The following is an 18640-nucleotide window of genomic DNA, read 5'->3' on the forward strand; positions in this document are numbered from 1 at the left end:
CCTTGTCATTAGCTTATTGGGACATTCTGCATTTAGTGGCAAAGTACCCAACCTCATCACAATTGTAGCATTTGAACTTGCTTCTATCAACCATCCATAGCTTTATAAAATGGTTTTGTAATTATTCAGAAAATAATTAATAAAATCATAAATCAATATAAAATCATATAACACTCCAAAAATTACCAGAAAAATACTTTAATTATCTATATTTTATTTTGGACATATGAAAATTAATATATTCACATTTTATCATATATAAACATCCAAATATTATTATCAATCATCAGATAATTCACTAAAATTCACATAACAATCATATAATATTCACATAATAGTCATTTATTGATAAAAATAATTACACGCTATATCCCGGATGTTATAAGAGTTGTAGCTTGTTGATCTTGAAATAGTCAAGCAAGATAATGAATATCTAAAAAATAAGCTCAAGTGTGTAAGTGAAATTAAAGCAGTGGTGAGGGAAAAATTAGAAGAGAATGAAGTAAAGTTGAAGTCCTTCAAGAATGCATCTGTGTTGGTTGGAAAATACCATGAGAAAATTAAATCATGTGCTAATGTAGCTATTGGTTTGGATTATGATGCCTTAAATAGAAACAAGAAAAATAAAGGTGACAAAGAAAAAGAAATTGCAGATCAAGATGTCCCAAGTGTGCTGAGAAAAGTAAATGCACATATGTTCAAGGCATGTAAGGTTAATTTCAGTGAGGTTGAGTTGGTCATCGAGCAAGAACTTGCAGATGAAGACAGTGAAAAGAAAGATGCAGAAACCACTCCAATAAATAAAACTAAAAAGAAGCCAATAGCCACTCAAGTTATCAAGACACCAACCAAGGAAGTCAAAACTGAGAATGTTGGGAAAAAGAAAAAGAACAGGAACAGAAAAATAGGTGTGAATAAGAGCAACAACTATGTTTTTGTTGTAGATGCTCCCAGGAAGCAGTGTCAAAAATGTGGCTCAATAAATCACCTAACTCACCTTTTTAAAAAGGCAGTTAGTGAGCCAAAGTTGGGAGTTTGCAAATATAATGAGACATTGGCTGAAATAGGTTGCACACTGCCAACGAGTCCAATCGAGTCACGATGGAGCACACGACTGAACCGTAATATGCGGGGAGGCTGTTTGGGACTACTTCACATGGTGCGCTGGCGGAATCCATGATCGAACCGTTCTGCGTTGATGTCGAGCAACCTCGAGCCACTAATGAGTCCGCTAGAGATACAAATGAGCCCCAACTTCTAATTGGCGACACTGTAGTCGCTGAAAACTTTGTTGAAAATCTGCACAATTCTATGGCGCCTTATGTTGTTAGACAACTTTTTGGCGCCTCAATGCAAAATAATGCTGACTTAGGATATTGTGACTTGGCCCCTCAAACCGATCCCTTGCAAAAAGATTCTCTAGATGAGCCCAACACTACAAACTATTTTGCAACTCTTGCTCAGTTTGAAGAAGGAGAAATTGAAGCTATAGAAGAAGACGCCCTGATTAGGTCGATTGAAAAATCCTCAGAAAGGAAACGCAAACACACAAAATCACCCAAAATGGACCGTGAATTGGTGGTTGATTTGGGAATAGCTGTTCATGGTCTCCCAATAGTGCATCCTATTACAACTAAACAAAAGAGTGACAAAGATGGTTTCACCCCTGTTATTTCCAAGAAAATCCTTCGGAGGGCGGGTAAGCCTTTCAACTCCTCTTTTTAGATGAATTTTTCTGTTTGGAACGGTAGGGGACTTAATAAAGCCCCTCATTAAAAAGAAGTTACTAGTTATATTGCGAGACATAATCTTACTTTTATATGTTGTATTGAGACTAAAGTTAAAGAAGCAAATTGTTTGGCCATTCCTAAGCATATTAATAGAAATTGGTCTTGGATTTTCAATTATGAGCATCATTTTTTGGGCCGCATTTGGGTTGGCTGGGACCCTAATTGCTTGATGGTTAATGTCATTTCTAATACTGATCAACATGTTACATGCCATGTTACTTTTTTTGAGAAGCAACTTCATTTCACGGTTACTTTCATTTATGCTCACAACAAACCTCAGCATAGACTCTCTGGCATGATTTGTTTCGGCTAAGTCAATTGATTCAGGGGACTTGATATGCTGGTGGAGATTTCAATTGTTTACTTAGAATTTCTGAGGCTCAAGGAGGTAGACAGCATTGGACCCCAGATATGCAGGATTTTTTGGATTATGTCACAGATGCTAGGCTTAGTTCTTTACGCACCATGGGGCCTCTGTTTACTTGGATGAATAAAAGACCCAATTCTCCTATTTTCAGACATCTAAACCATCTTTTAGGCAACCAGGAGTGGATTACTACTTTTCCTGAAGGTTTTGTCCATGTGCACCCTAGGGGCCTCATGGATCACTCCCCTCTAATACACTGTGTTCCCATGCAACTGCAGCGTTTAACTAAATCTTTTCAGTACTTCAATTATATGAGTGATCTAGACGATTTCATGGAAGCCGTGGTAACTGCTTGGAATGAACCATGGTTTGGGGATCCTATGGTTATCCTATCTAAAAATCTAAAGTATGTAAAGGGTACCTATACTACAAGAAAAACGATGTACATTAACTTTTTGACATCAGTTTTTCTTCTTTAAAAGTGATGTATAATTGCTTTTGAGATATCAGTATTTATTCATTAAAAGTGATGTACAGTTTTTTTTTTGACATCGGTATTAATTCATTAAAATGTGTGTTAGATCGCTACCTCTAACACCGACGGAGGCGATACCTTTACGAACAGCTTCGAGAGCGTACACCACTTGAAGTAGATGACCGTCCGCTGAGAACACGGTCATTGCTCTGTCATATCGAGCCATCTCTCCTTTGTTAATTCTAACAAATCAAATTAAAAAACATAAAACTAAGTATGACATTAAACGGACCTAGATCACAAAGAATTTCATATTTAGCTTTTGCATGATAGAAAGAATATCCAGAACTTGAAGCCACGTATCAGGCTTGGTTTGCAAGTCCTGTATAAAACAAATTCAAAATAATTAGTAACACCATACAGTACTTCAATTTGGATTTTTATTTTAAAAAATCCCCAATTCTAAAAGCTAGGGTTTCGATTTAAAGGATTTTGATTAAAAAACTAGGGTTTCGATTTAAAAAACTAGGGTTTCGAATAATGCAAAGAAGACCAATTAATTTTACTTTATAATATGAAAATGAAAAGAGAAATAACCTAATTGAAAGAGAGAGTTGATGAGAGAATAGAGTAGAGAAAGCTGAGAGGAAAAGAGAGCATAGCAGATGTGATGAAAGGTGGTGAGCAGTAGTGAGTGAGAGATGAGAAGGGTGTGTTCTTGACGGAGAGAGAGTTGTGAGAGAGAGAGAGCTGTAAGAGAGAGATGTGAGAGAGATACATGTGAGAGAGAGTGAGAACGAGAGAGTTTTTAGCTTTTATATTATTTGAGAGGCGGAAACCAAAAATTGTCAAGGAGGGAATAAAAATTTTGTTAAGGGGTAAAAGAATTAGGGAGGCCGCGCGTTCAATTTTTAAAAACTCAACTTAAAACATCGGTTTTCAAATAGACGATGTCTTAGAAATATAAAGTCATCGAATCAACGCGGGGTGATGTCTATTATGTTTGAGACATCAGTGGCATCAGTGACCGATGTCTAATGTGTGATGTCTATTAACATTTTTCTTGTAGTGCTTGGTGACTCTTAATAAGAGGCATGGTAATCTTCACTCCCGTGTGCACTTGGCTAGAGTTGACTTGCATAATATCCAACAATCTCTATGCACCTCTGTCACACCTGAGATGTTTAAACTAGAACTAGGTGCTACTAAACACCTTGACATGTCTTACTCAAGAAGAGGCTCTCTTACGGCAAAAATCCCGTGTCAAGTGGCTTAACTTAGGTGATGACAATAACCGTTTCTTTCACAATCAAGTTAAGTCATATTGAAATCGTGACAAAATTCTTGCCATTGAAAATAAAGAGGGGGCCGTGATTTTTAGTCACCACTTGGTAGCAGGGGTTGTTGTGCAGTACTTCTCTGACACTATTGCAAACGCATCTCATAATCAGCCTTGTATGCTTGAAGACTTAGATTTCGCCACCATTTCTGATGAGCACTCTCTCTTTGTTAAAGGATCGGTTTCTAATGATCTTATTCTTAAGACTTTGAAGGGTATGAAACACAACAAGTGTAATGCCCTCCAAACCCGGGTCAGAAGTTTGGGGCCCACAACACATACACACCATATTTAAACCTGTTTATGAATATAATAATATATAAGCAGTGACCCTACTTACCATAATCCATGGACCGACGCAGTTTAAAGTATGTCCACAAGCCACAATCTTATTTATTACACAAACATACCAAATCCCAGTTTATTTATCTTACAATTGAAGTTTAAACTTTATTACAAACTATCAACACAACCAAGCCAAACATCATATGCTAGTCTATTCCATTTCAACCTGGATACCTAGCTCGCACACTTGTCTGGGGATCCTCGCTACCACCAGTTTCCTTTTTCACTGGAAAAAAATATAAACAGTTTTGCAAGAATGAGCTAACTAGCTCAGCAAGTCACAAAGATAGTAACTGAGATTAACAATGATCAATTGACATGATATAAGGAATCAAGTTTACTGATAAGCAATGATTAGAATTGGATATTCATTTCTACTTTAAAAACCAAGGTTAGGCTGCTGATCAGTCATGCACTAACCCTGAGCAAGGCTCCCACCTTTGCTCTATATACTGGATCCAAGGCACGCATTGGCCTATTATGACCACGAATCTGGTCCGACCATGAATCTAGTCCATATTTAAAAACAATCCAATTCTAGAATCACAATTTGATAAGCAATGTAACTCAATAGTTAAATCATAAACGACATTTACTATGAAACATAGGATGATCTGTAATTCCATGAAATAACTATGAAATCATAAAGTTTGGGTTTCAATCAAGGAAAGAAACAGAAAGCAGAAGACCCAAGGGTTCAAAAGCTACAAGAATTGGTCTTTCATTGCACAAGATATAAGGGTCGGTATGATAGGCAATTTTGTATCAGGAATCAGTATGTGGTAGGTATGTATTTGTGGAGTAGTTTCGTATAGGTGTGGTTTGTATATGTGAATTCAACAATCAACGGTTTATTAAGAAACAGGCTTATGGCTCGAGATCAATAAGAATCAGGGTTTGGGTTATGTACTTCAAAGTACTTGCAATATAGAATAATAAATGTTTAGAGTAATTGCATCATAATGAAGAGCGTTCCAAAATACTTGCAATATAATTAAGAGGAGAAGAAACACTTGCCTTATCAATTCGCTTTCACTTTACTAGCACTTATCAATTGATTCCCACTCACTGACTACCTGCTTTCCCTTTCTATGTCTCACTTCCTCTATTAAATATCACATGTACTTATCAATACTCATTCTTATTTCGTTCTATTCATTACAAGCTTCTAACTACCATTCGTTTCACCCAAATCCGACATATGGATTGCAAGTTATGAATAAAAGAGTCAAGCAATGCATGTATAGTCATTTTATACATCAATCAGATCACATATGATACATAATTAAGATATTCAATTAAAATAATTATTCAAAGAAGGTTTGGGGTTAAAATAATTTTCCAGGTATTTAATATGAATTTTTGAACATTTTTCGGAATTTAAACGGGACTCCGAATCATTTTCTAATTAAATAATAGGGTTCGAACACCCAAATCTAACTTTAAAATAATTTTATAATAATTATTGAGCCTTGAAAATAATTTTAAATAATATTTTAAAGCTCAAAAATATTTTTCAGAATTTTTAAATCAATTTTAAATAATTAAATCTAATTATTAAATCAATTAAAATTAATTAGTAGTTAATTAAATTAATTAATCAATTAATATTAAAGTAATTAATTAATTAAAATAATTACAAATTAATTAAAATTAATTAATAAATAATTTCGATTTATTTTTACATAAATAAATAATTAAAACAATTTTCTGAATTTAAAAGGGTTTTTCCAAAATTAATTATGAATTTTTGTAAATAAAAATAGAATTTTAAAATGATTTTTAAATAAAATAAACCAGAAAGAATTTTCAGAAGTTGAAATTGGATCCTTGAAAATCAAAACCAGGTCACGGACAGGTCAAGAACCGGGTCACGAAGAACAGGCCTGACCCGCCACCCCCTTCCCTAGAACACGGCCACCTGAATAAAATCCGGCGAGCCAAAATCGTTGCCTTTCGCAAGTTTTTGGTCATCCTTCTCGATGCCAATCGATTCCCCAACCCTGCAGCAGCTCAGATATGCTTTCAGTTTAATCTCACCGTCCCTGGAACGCCGATTCCGACGAACTCGCCATTAACGCCGGCGAGTTCAAAGGTTTTCCGGCAGTCACGATTCAGGCGTCCAAAAACACAGATAATTACATGAATCGTGTTGTTTTTGCACGATCTATCGATTAACGCACCTCAAACATACCCAGAATCAGCTAAACTAAAAATCCTAAATTTTAATTGAAATTGTTCATGAATATAACCCTAATTTCATTTTTTTTACAGAATCAAACATCAATTTGTATATGTTATTGGACTCCAAATTTGAAGTATAATATACCAAAATTACCTGAAAAATATTATCTACCCGATTATGCCATCAAATCACATCAAAAACATCAAGAACAAAATTTTATAATTTAGTTCATAAATAATTCGAATTAAAATAATTAAATTAGAAAAAAACCTTGATTTCTGGGAAAAAATAGATGGTGGATTTAGGAAGAGGTTTTCGAGAGATTCGTTTTGATATGTTGCACGCTCGAATCGGAGTTCGATAACGCCTTCGTTCGTACGTTTGAATCTCAAGAACGTATCATTTTTAGGGTTTTTCTCTGTATTTCTTATTTGTTACAGATTGGTTATGATTTTTATGAATAAAAGGAAATAATAAAAGGGCTATATATATTTATGGAATATTGGTTCGTGTTGGATCATTTTGAATCGTTAAATTAGTTACCTAGCCGCTAAGTTACTGCAAAAATGATCCATTTTAATACCCGTATTGGATAATTATCCCAATCGGGCTTTTTATAAAACACTTTATACGAAAATAATATTATATTATCCCGTCTTTCGAGAATACGGGATTTGTTGATGTATCGAAACAAATATCGTATCGAAAATTGTACGTCGGGACTCGTACGGGTCAAACCGTAATCTGGATCGAAAAAGTCAAAACCCGGAAAATGTCCGGAATTACCAGATTAGGTTAGGAAGGAGTTTTCGGAAGAGTTTCAGGTTGTAAAAACATAAAAACTGTTGAGGTTGGACGATTTCCGGCTTTATAAAATAATTTTATAATTATTCCGAAAATAATTAATAAATTCATAAATCCATATAAAATCCTATAATACTCCAAAAATTACCAGAAAAAATCCTTAATTATCTATATTTTATTCTGGACATAATAAAATTAACACACCCACGTTTTATCTCATATTTGCATCTAAATATTATTATCAATCAGCAAATAATTCACCAAAATTCACATAATAATTACATAGAAATCATTTATTGATAAAATAATTACACGCGATATCCCATATATTACATCATTTCCCCCTTAAAAGGATTATGTCCTCAGAATCTGCTAAGTAAACAACTGAGGGTACTTTTCTCGCATATCACTTTCTAATTCCCAGGTTGACTCTTCAACATTTGGGTTTCTCCACAATACTTTTACTAACTTTATGACTTTATTTCTTAATACCTTTTCTCTTTCTTCTAAAATCTCTATTGGATTTTCTACATAGGATAAATCTACCTGAAGTTTTATCGGCTCATACTCAATTACATGCTTAGAATCGGGGTTATACTTCTTAAGCATTAATACATGAAAAACATTATGAATGTGCTCCATGTGTGGGGGTAACGCCAATTCATAAGCTACTTTGCTGACACATTTTAGAATTTCAAAAGGTCCAACGTATCTAGGACTGAGTTTTCCTTTCCTTCCGAATCTAGTCAATCCTTTCCACAGTGATACTTTTAATAACACTAGATCTCCGTCTTCAAATTCCATGTTCTTTCTGGATTGATATGCATACTTCCTTTGATGATCATGTGCTGCAATTAGCCTTTTCTGGATGACTTCCACAACCTCTTTTGTCTGCTGCACCAATTCAGGTTCAAGTATTTTACGCTCTCCGACTTCGTCCCAATATACTGGTGATCGACATTTGCGTCCATAAAGAGCTTCATAGGGAGGCATTCCGATACTGGCATGATAACTGTTATTATAAGCAAATTCCACTAAGGGTAAATGCTCGTCCCAATTTCCTTTGAAGTCAATAGCACAAACACGTAACATATCTTCAATACTGGATTGTTCTCTCACTTTGGCCGTCCGTCTGCGGATGATAAGTCATACTCAATTTAACCTGGTTCCCAAGCATTCTTGAAAACTTCTCCGAAATCTCGAATTGAATTGTGGATCTCGATCAGATACAATAGACACAGGGACTCCGTGACGAACTATTATTTCCTTCAAATATATGTAAACGAACTTGTCCAATGAAAATCTTTCATTAATAGGCAAGAAGTGAGCTGATTTAGTTAGTCTATCTATTATAACCCAAATAGCATCATGGTTCGCTTTCGTTCTTGGTAATCCAACTATGAAGTCCATAGCAATGTGCTCCTATTTCCACTCTGGAATCTCCAAAGATTGTAATAACCCGCTTGGTCTCTGGTGTTCTACTTTAACTCTTTGGCACGTATATCATTTGCTAACCCATTCTGCAATTTCTCTTTTCATGTCTGGCCACCAATAATTTTCTTTTAAATCTCTGTACATCTTCGTACTCCCCGGATGAATGGAAAACCTTGAATTGTGAGCTTCGTGTAAAATTTCATTCTTCAATTCTTTCACTGGTGAAATCCAAATTCTGGATGAAAATCTAAGAATACCCTGATCGTCCTTCTGAGTGCATAACTCCTCTCCAACCAAATGATTGATATCTTGATCCATTATTTTCTCTTGGCACTTTCTTATTTTCTCTTGTAATTCGGGCTGAAACGTCATGTTATACATCTTTACTTCACTAGGTTTGCAAATTCTGACCTCCAATTCCAATTTCGGAAATTCCCTATATAATTATTCAGGTATCGTCAGCATGTTCAGTCTTTCCTTTCTGCTTAACGCATCTGCCACCACATTCGATTTTCCTGGATGATAGTTAATCGTGCAATCATAGTCCTTGATCAATTCCAACCATTTTCTTTGCCTCATGTTGAGCTCCTTTTGCGTGAATATGTACTTCAAACTTTTATAATCCGTATAGATCTCACATTTTTCTCCATATAGGTAATGTCTCCAAATCTTCAAGGTGAATACTATTGCCACTAGTTCCAAGTCATGAGTAGGATACTTCTGCTCATGAGGTTTCAGTTGTCTTGACGCATATGCAATAACTTTATCATGCTGCATCAAAACATAACCTAATCCCTTATGAGAAGCATCACTATAGATAACAAAATTCCCTTGATCATCTGGAAGTGACAAAACAGGTGTCGTGATCAATCTCTTCTTTAATTCTTGAAAACTTTCTTCGCATTTCTCGTTCCATATAAACTTCTCACTTTTCCTGGTAAGCTTTGTCAAAGGCGTCGCAATCTTCGAGAAATCTTGAACAAATCATCGATAATATCCTTCCAGTCCTAAGAAACTTCTTACTTCTGTTGGTGTCTTTGGCCTTTCCCAATTAATAACAGCTTCAATCTTTGCTGGGTCCACTTTAATTCCCTCATGACTTACCACGTGTCCTTAAAATTGAACTTCTTGTAACCAAAATTCACATTTTGAAAACTTGGCATACAACTTCTTCTTTCTCAGAATTTCCAAAGTTGTCCTTAGATGTTTTGCGTGATCTTTCATTGTCTTGGAGTAGATCAAAATATCATCGATAAACACAATTACAAACTTGTCCAAATATTCCTTGAAAATTCGATTCATCAAGTCCATAAAGGCTGTTGGGGCATTGGTCAATCCAAAAGATATCACTAAGAATTCGTAATGACCATATCGTGTTCTAAAATTTGTCTTTGGTATATCTTCAGGCTTAATCTTCAGTTGGTGATATCCGGATCTCAAATCAATCTTAGAGAAATACTTAGCTCCTTTCAGCTTGTCAAACAAATCATCAATTCGAGGTAACGGATACTTATTCTTAATTGTAAGCTTATTGAGTTCCCGATAGTCGATGCACAACCTCATGCTTCCGTCTTTTTTCTTAACAAATAATACTGGTGCACCTCATGGGGATATACTGGGTCGAATCACTCATTTCTCCAATAGTTCTTGCAATTGCTTTGCCAATTCCTTCATTTTAACAGGCGTCGTTCTGTACGGGGCCTTAGATACTAGTTCCGTTCCAGGTGCTCAGTCGATTGCAAACTCAATTTCTCTATCTGGAGGAAGTCCTGGTAGTTCATCTGGAAATACATCTGGAAATTCATTTACCACTGGAATGTCTTCCAGTTTGCTGGCTCCTGACTTCTATCTATCACATAGGTAATAAAATGCTCACATCCTTGTCGTAATAGTTTCTTAGCTTGAATCATCGTCAAGAACTTTTTTGCTTGCTTCTAACCTTTAAACATCACCGACTTCTCGTCTAACGTCTTCAAAATTACCTTCTTGTTACGACAGTCTATCTGAGCATCATGCTTAGATAACCATTCCATTCCTAAAATAACGTCAAACTCTCCTAACTTAAATGGTATCAAGTCAGCGTCAAATTTATTACCAGAGATCTCAATCTCACAGTCCTTACACACTTGTTTCACAAATACACGCTCCTAATTTGCTAATTCTACCGTCATAATCTCACTTAACAATTCAATTGGGTAATTTAACTTATCAACAAAATCTCGAGAAATAAATGATCGAGTTGCTCCTGAATCTACTAGCACTTTAGCACATAAGGAATTCACAGTAAGCGTACCTGCCACGACATCTGTGTCCATGATCGCATCTTTCACAGATATATCATAAACTCTAGCTCTGGGAGGTTCATTTACCACTGGAGGGGCTCCCATGATTCGCAGTGTATTATTGACTTAAACTGGTGCCTTGCAATCCCTTGCTATGTGCCTGGCTTTCCGCACTTGAAACACGTATACCCAATTGCTAGAACTTTTCCTTCCTGATTCCTGGTATGCTGATCCCTATTAGCTGGCTCTTTGGCTGGCTGGTTACGACATTCCTCACAGACATATCATAAACTCTAGCTCTGGGAGGTTCATTTACCACTGGAGGGGCTCCCATGATTCGCAGTGTATTATTGACTTAAACTGGTGCCTTGCAATCCCTTGCTATGTGCCTGGCTTTCCGCACTTGAAACACGTATACCCAATTGCTAGAACTTTTCCTTCCTGATTCCTGGTATGCTGATCCCTATTAGCTGGCTCTTTGGCTGGCTAGTTACGACATTCCCTTGAATAGTGCCCCCTCTGGTTGCATCTGTAGCAGACCACATTCAACTTGTTGCAAACTCCTCCATGCTTCTTTCCACAGACTTGACAATCTGGTAAAGCTGGCCTCTGCTGGGTTGGTTAGTTCCCAGTGGCCGGACGGTTACCTTGTCATCTGGTTCCTGTATTATATCTGTTGATATTTCTTCCGGGCTGAAACCTATCTTTTGTCTGATTGAAATTTGGAAACTTCCCTGTCTGGGAGTTTCCTTCATTCCGTTCAAACTTCCTCTTATTACCTTCCCTCTCTTTCTGAAACATTTCACTTTCTGTCTCCGCAATCATAGCTTTCTGCACAACTCCCATATACGTGTCCAATTCAAATATGGCCACCTTCCCACGAATCCATGGCTTGAGTCCTTGTTGAAATCTCTTAGCCTTCTTCCTATCAGTGTCCACATAGGATGGCACAAACCTGGACAACTCCTCAAACTTTCTTTCATAATCTGTCACTGACATACTCCCTTGCTTTAACTCCAGAAATTTCAATTCCATCTGGTCCTGAACAAACTGAGGGAAATACTTCTCTAGAAACAACGCCTTGAATCTATCCCACGCAACATTATCAGTTCCTTCCAACACTTTAACAATTTCCCACCAGTAGGTGGCTTCATTCTTCAGATAGTAACTTGTAAATTCAGTCTTTTGCTCCTCTTTCACCTTGACTAAGGCAAATGCCTTCTCAATCTCCTTCAACCAGACCCTAGCCTCAATCGGATCTACAGAACCTTTAAACTCGGGTGGGTTCACCGCCTGAAAGGTCTTAAAGGTTACCTGAGGGTTAGTCTACCTCTACTGTTGTTGAGTCAGGTGGACTGTCTGTTGGGTCAAGATCTGAAGAATCTGGGCAACATCTGGGTCTATAGGACCTGGATTCATATTCTGGTTATTGCTGTCTTGGGTATTGTTGTTGTTGGTTTCTTCATTTTGGTTGGTAGCACGGGTGTTTCTTCTATGAGGCATTTTCTGTAAAGAATCAAACAACTTAATTAGCCTTTAAATCAAATTCTTTTTTTTTGAAAAGATTTTTGTAAAACAGAAATATCTCTTTTTGAAAACATTTTCAGTCATTGAACTAAGTAAATTGCATGCTTCTTTACAGAATGTAAACAGTTAAGGGAAAAGGTACATGTTATCACAAAAGTTCATATCGGGTGCAGTAAGATAAAACAAGTATAGTAAAGTAGATGACCATACTGAAAAGGAAAGGTATTGGTGTATATCAAAGTTCGGTGGTACAAGCGCGGAACATTTTATTGAAGGCAAAGATAAAACAGTCCTATCCATTAGTCAGCAAGTCTTATTTACTTATATTCCTACCAAAAGTATGATTTTACATATCCCACATTATTATACACATATCAAATGTCCCATCATCTCCATTTTCTAGTTTCAAGTACTTCTCGGGTCACTTGTATCTCATTCCGAAGTTCCTTCACATTTCGGTCGACATCTATAGTCCTGATATTCTGTTGAAATCCCTGGACCTGTGCCAACAGGGCTTCTTGTTCCAAAAGAATAGCCTCATACTAGAGATTACTGAAGAAATTCATTAGCATGAAATACCAAATAAATTTCAAAATCAAGGAAATTGAATGAGAAAGAATAGTGATGAAGATGTAGGTATGACTGAGAGCAACCATACAAGTACATAAGATGGCCAGTCTTAGTACCGATAGTTCACAACATATAATTCAGTGGTGGCCCACCAGACCCTTTTGTCACATAGACAAATAGTCGGCGCATATGCATTTTTTGTCCCAATCGTCCAATAGAATCACCGAGAAAAGAAACAATGTTTAGATAGAAAAATTCACAAGTAGGGAAGGAGAGAATCTGATTTATAGTGGAATCATCAACAGAATCCTAAGACGCACCCGCAGCCGAATGTCCAATAAAGTCGGAATCAACAGGTGGGGGTCCTCGAATAGGTAATTTCACACTTAGAGGTAGAATAATTTGCATTGGTGCATCCGTCGTAACAGGTATTATGGCTGACACCGGCGGAAGAGCAGGACGTGGATCAGATGACAGTCTTCCGACGAAAGGCTCCGAGTAAACAATATCGAAATAAAGGAATCTGCCATCGCTGCTATCCGAAAATCACGTTGCTAAATAAAAATCTCGAATCTCGACACGAATCATACTAAAACCAAATATTTAGTCGTACTCAACTTCTCGACATTCTATTTCTTTATTTCCTAATACTAATCTTAACCCTCTACCCCTTCATGACAATCTAGGCTTGTGGCAGTGACTTTAAACCAAAGCCCTGATGCCAAACTGTAACGCCCTCCAAACCCGGGTCAGAAGTTTGGGGCCCACAACACATATACACCATATTTAAACCTGTTTATGAATATAATAATATATATGCAGGGACCTTACTTACCATAATCCATGGACCGACGCAGTTTAAAGTATGTCCACAAGCCACAATCTTATTTATTACACAAACGTACCAAATCCCAGTTTATTTATCTTACAATTGAAGTTTAAAATTTATTACAAACTATCAACACAACCAAGACAAACATCATTTTCTAGTCTATTCCATTTCAACCTGGATACCTAGCTCGCACACTTGTCTGGGGATCCTCACTACCACTAGTTTCCTTTTTCACTGGATAAGAATATAAACAGTTTTGCAAGAGTGAGCTAACTAGCTCAGCAAGTCACAAAGATAGTAACTGAGATTAACAATGATCAATTGACATGATATAAGGAATCAAGTTTATTGATAAGCAATGATTAGAATTGGATATTCATTTTCATTTTAAAAACCAAGGTTATGTTGCTGATCAGTCACGCACTAACCCCGAGCAAGGCTCCCATATTTACTTTATATACTGATTCAAGGCACGCATTGGCCTATTATGACCACGAATCTGGTCCGACCACGAATCTGGTTCGACCACGAATCTGGTCTATATTTAAAAACAATCCAATTCTAGAATCACATTGTGATAAGCAATGTAACTCAATAGTTGAATCATAAACAACATTTACTTTGAAACATAGGATGATCTGTATTTCCATAAAATAACTAGGAAATTATAAAGGTTAGTTTTCAATGAAAGAAAAAAAAAGAAAGAAGAAGACCCAAGGCTTCAAGAGCTACAAGATATAGGGGTTGGTATGATAGGCAATTTCATATCAGGAATCAGTATGTGGTAGGTATGTATTTGCGGAGTAGTATCGTATAGGTGTGGTTTATATATGTGTATTCAACAATTAACGGTTTATGAAGAAACAGGCTTATGGCTCGAGATCAATACAAATCAGGGTTTGGCTTATGTACTTCAAAGTACTTGCAATATAGAATAATAACCATTTAGAGTAATTGCATCATAATAAAAAGCGTTACAAAATACTTGCAATATAATTACGAGGAAAGAAACACTTGCCTTATCAATTCTCTTTCACTTTACTAGCACTTATCAATTGATTCCCACTCACTGACTACCTGCTTTCCCTTTCTACGTCTCGCTTCCTCTGTTAAACATCACATGTACTTATCAATACTCATTCTCATTTCGTTCTATTCGTTACAAGCTTCTAACTGCCCTTCGTTTCACCCAAATCTGACATACGGATTGCAAGTTATGAATAAAACAGTCAAGCAATGCACGTATAGTCATTTTATACATCAATAAGATCACATATGACACATAGCACGTAAGACATTCAATTAAAATAATTATTCAAAGAAGGTTCGGGGTTAAAATGATTTTTCAGGTATTTAATATAAATTTTTGAACATTTTACGGAATTTAAACGGGACTCCGGATCATTTTATAATTAAATAATAGGGTTCAAACACCCAAATCTAACTTTAAAATAATTTTACAATATTTATTGAGCCTTGAAAATAATTTTAAATAATATTTTAAAGCTCGAAACTATTTTTTAGAATTTTTAAAACAATTTTAAATAATTAAATCTAATTATTAAATCAATTAAAATTAATTAATAGTTAATTAAAATAATTAATCAATTAATATTAAATTAACTAATTAATTAAAATTAATTAAAAATTAATTAAAATTAATTAATAAAATCATTTCGATTTATTTTTACATAAATAAATAATTAAAATAATTCTCTGAATTTAAAAGGGATTTTCCAGAATTAATTATGAATTTTTGTAAATAAAAATAGAATTTTGAATAAAATAAACCAGAAACAATTTTCAGAAGTTGAAATTGGATCCCAAAGAATCAAAACCGGGTCACGGACGGGTCAGGAACCGGGTCACGAAGAACAAGCCATACCCGCCGCCCCCTTCCCCAAAACACGGCTACCAGAATAAAAACAAAACGATTAAGGCGTCCAAAAACACAGATAATTACATGAATCGTGTTTTTTTACACGATCTATCGATTAACGCACCTCAAACATACCCAGAATCAGCTAAACTAAAAATCCTAAGTTTTAACTGAAATTATTTATGAATATAAACCCTAATTTCATTTTTTTACAGAATCAAACATCAATTTGTATATGTTATTGGACTCCAAATTTGAAGTATAATATATCAAAATGACAAAAAAAGATTATCTACCCGATTATGCCATCAAATCACATCAAGAACAACAAGAACAAAAATTCATAATTTAGTTCATAAATAATTCGAATTAAAATAATTAAATTAGAAAAATACCTTGATTATCTGGGCAAAAATAGATGGTGGATTCAGGAAGAGGTTTTCGAGAGCTTCGTTTTGATATGTTGCACGCCCGAATCGGAATTCGATAACGCCTTCGTTCGTACGTTTGATTCTCAAGAACGTATCGTTTTTAGGGTTTTTCTCTGTATTTCTTATTCGTTACAGATTGGTTATGATTTTTAAGAATAAAAGGAAATAATAAAAGGGCTATATATATTTATGGAATATTGGTTCGTGTTGGATCGTTTTGGATCGTTAAATTAGTTACTTAGCCGCTAAGTAACTGCAAAAACGATCTGATTTAATACCCGTATTGGATAATTATCCCAATAGGGCTTTTTATAAAACACTTTATATGAAAATAATGTAATATTATCCCGTCTTTCGAGAATACGGGATTTTTTGATGTATCGAAACAATTATCGTATCGAACATTGTACGCCGGGACTCGTACGGGTCAAACCGTAATCCGGATCGAAAAAGTCAAAATACGGAAAATGTCTGGAATTACCAGATTAGGTTAGGAAGGAGTTTTCGGAAGAGTTTCAGGTTGTAAAAACATAAAAACGGTTGAGGTTGGACGATTCCCGGCTTTGTAAAATAATTTTGTAATTATTCCGAAAATAATTAATAAATTCATAAATCCATATAAAATCCTATAATACTCCAAAAATTTACCAGAGAAATTCTTTAAGTATCTATATTTTATTCTGGACATAATAAAATTAACACACTCACGTTTTATCACATATTTGCATCTAAATATTATTATCAATCAGCAAATAATTCACCAAAATTCACATAATAATTACATAGAAATCATTTATTGATAAAATAATTACACGCGATATCCCGGATATTACAACAAGTCCCCGGGACCTGATCAGTTTCCAGTGGAATTCTATCTCTCAACTTGGGATATTGTAGGGCCTATTTTCTGTGAGGCTGTTGAATATTTCTTCCGCACTTCTGTCATGCACTCGGGTCTCAATAGCACGGGGATTACTTTGGTCCCTAAAGTGGCCACTCCTACCAACATGAAGGACTTTAGACCTATCTCTCTTTGCAATATTGCTTATAAGTGTATAGCAAATATCCTAGTTGCTAGGTTAAAGCATGTACTTCCTTCTCTCATTAATATATCTCAGTCTGCTTTTGTTAAAGGAAGATATATCTCGGATAACATTCTCATGGCTTAGGAGCTGTTTCGTGGCTACTCTCGAAAAACTGGGGTGCCCAAGTGTGCTTTGAAAGTTGACTTGCACAAGGCTTTTGACTCTTTAGATTGGAATTTTCTAATAAAAGCCTTGCATAGATTGGGTTTCCCCTCTAAATTCTTGGGTTGGATTTATGCTTGCATCTCTACTGCAATGTACTTGATCAAGATCAATAGTGCTTTGGCAAGATACTTTAAAGGAAAAAAGGGGCTTAGACAAGGAGACCCTATGTCTCCCTACCTCTTCACTGTGGCTATGAATGTTTTGTCAAGTCTACTCTTGAAGACCCCTGATGCTTTTAAATTTCATTGGAAATGCAAGGAGCTGAAACTCACTCATCTCTTCTATGTGGATGATGTCCTTCTTTTCTCTCATGGTGATGAAGCTTTTGTGAAGCATAATATGCAGTACCTTGATTTGTTCTCTTCTTAGAGTGGTCTTTATGCTAGTATTAGAAAAAGTACGGACTTTTTTGGGGGATGCACAAGTGATTTCATCACTTGGTTTGATATTAATTTTGCTTTCCTGCACGGTGTCATCCCGATGAGATTTTTAGGGGTTCCGCTTATTTCTTCCAAGCTATCATACAATGATTGCATGCCACTTGTTGATAGAGTCACCACCAGGCTGAATTCTTGGATTACTTTTGTTTTGTCTCTAGCTGGTAGAACCCAACTCATCAAGGTTGTTCTTAATGCGATTATTGGATTTTGGACTAACCATTTTCTTCTTCCTGGAGTTGTTCATAGTAGATTGCAAATTATAATGACCAGGTTTTTTTGGAGAGGAGATGCTTCTTCTAAAGGAGGGGCTAAAGTCTCGTGGGCCCAAATCTCAATGCCTAAAGAAGAGGGGGGTCTTGGCATTCGCAACACAAAAGAGTGGAACAAAGCTCAACTCATGAGTCATCTTTGTCATATTATCATAAAGGCCCCTTCTCTGTGGGCCTCCTGGATTCACTCAACAGCTCTCAAGCATCAGCATTTATGGACTATGAAAGAACCTATAGATTGCTCTTGGATTTGGAGAACAGTTTTGCAGCTTCGTCCCTTTGCTAGGCACTATATTTGTTATACTATTGGTAATGGGAGACGCACTTCTCTTTGGTTTGATCCCTGGTGGAACAATATATGCCTTGCTGAGACATCTATTGATCCTATTATATCTCAAGCAATTTCAACCTCTATAGCTAT

At 35.9% G+C, this 18640-nt stretch overlaps 1 protein-coding gene across 1 annotated transcript; it reads left to right on the forward strand.

Annotated features, from left to right (window-relative positions):
- The first annotated feature begins 1176 nt into the window (after nt 1–1176).
- LOC141673397 (uncharacterized) lies at nt 1177–17879 on the forward strand. The gene is made up of 6 exons (XM_074480141.1): nt 1177–1699; nt 2329–2540; nt 3702–3881; nt 4045–4186; nt 17158–17348; nt 17430–17879. Exons 1-6 carry the CDS (start codon nt 1177–1179, stop codon nt 17877–17879), a joined length of 1698 nt encoding a protein of 565 aa, XP_074336242.1.
- The last annotated feature ends 761 nt before the right edge of the window (nt 17880–18640 follow it).

This window comes from Apium graveolens, chromosome 7 (assembly GCF_009905375.1).
Source record: "Apium graveolens cultivar Ventura chromosome 7, ASM990537v1, whole genome shotgun sequence".
In the NCBI taxonomy this organism is placed as follows: Eukaryota; Viridiplantae; Streptophyta; class Magnoliopsida; order Apiales; family Apiaceae; genus Apium; species Apium graveolens.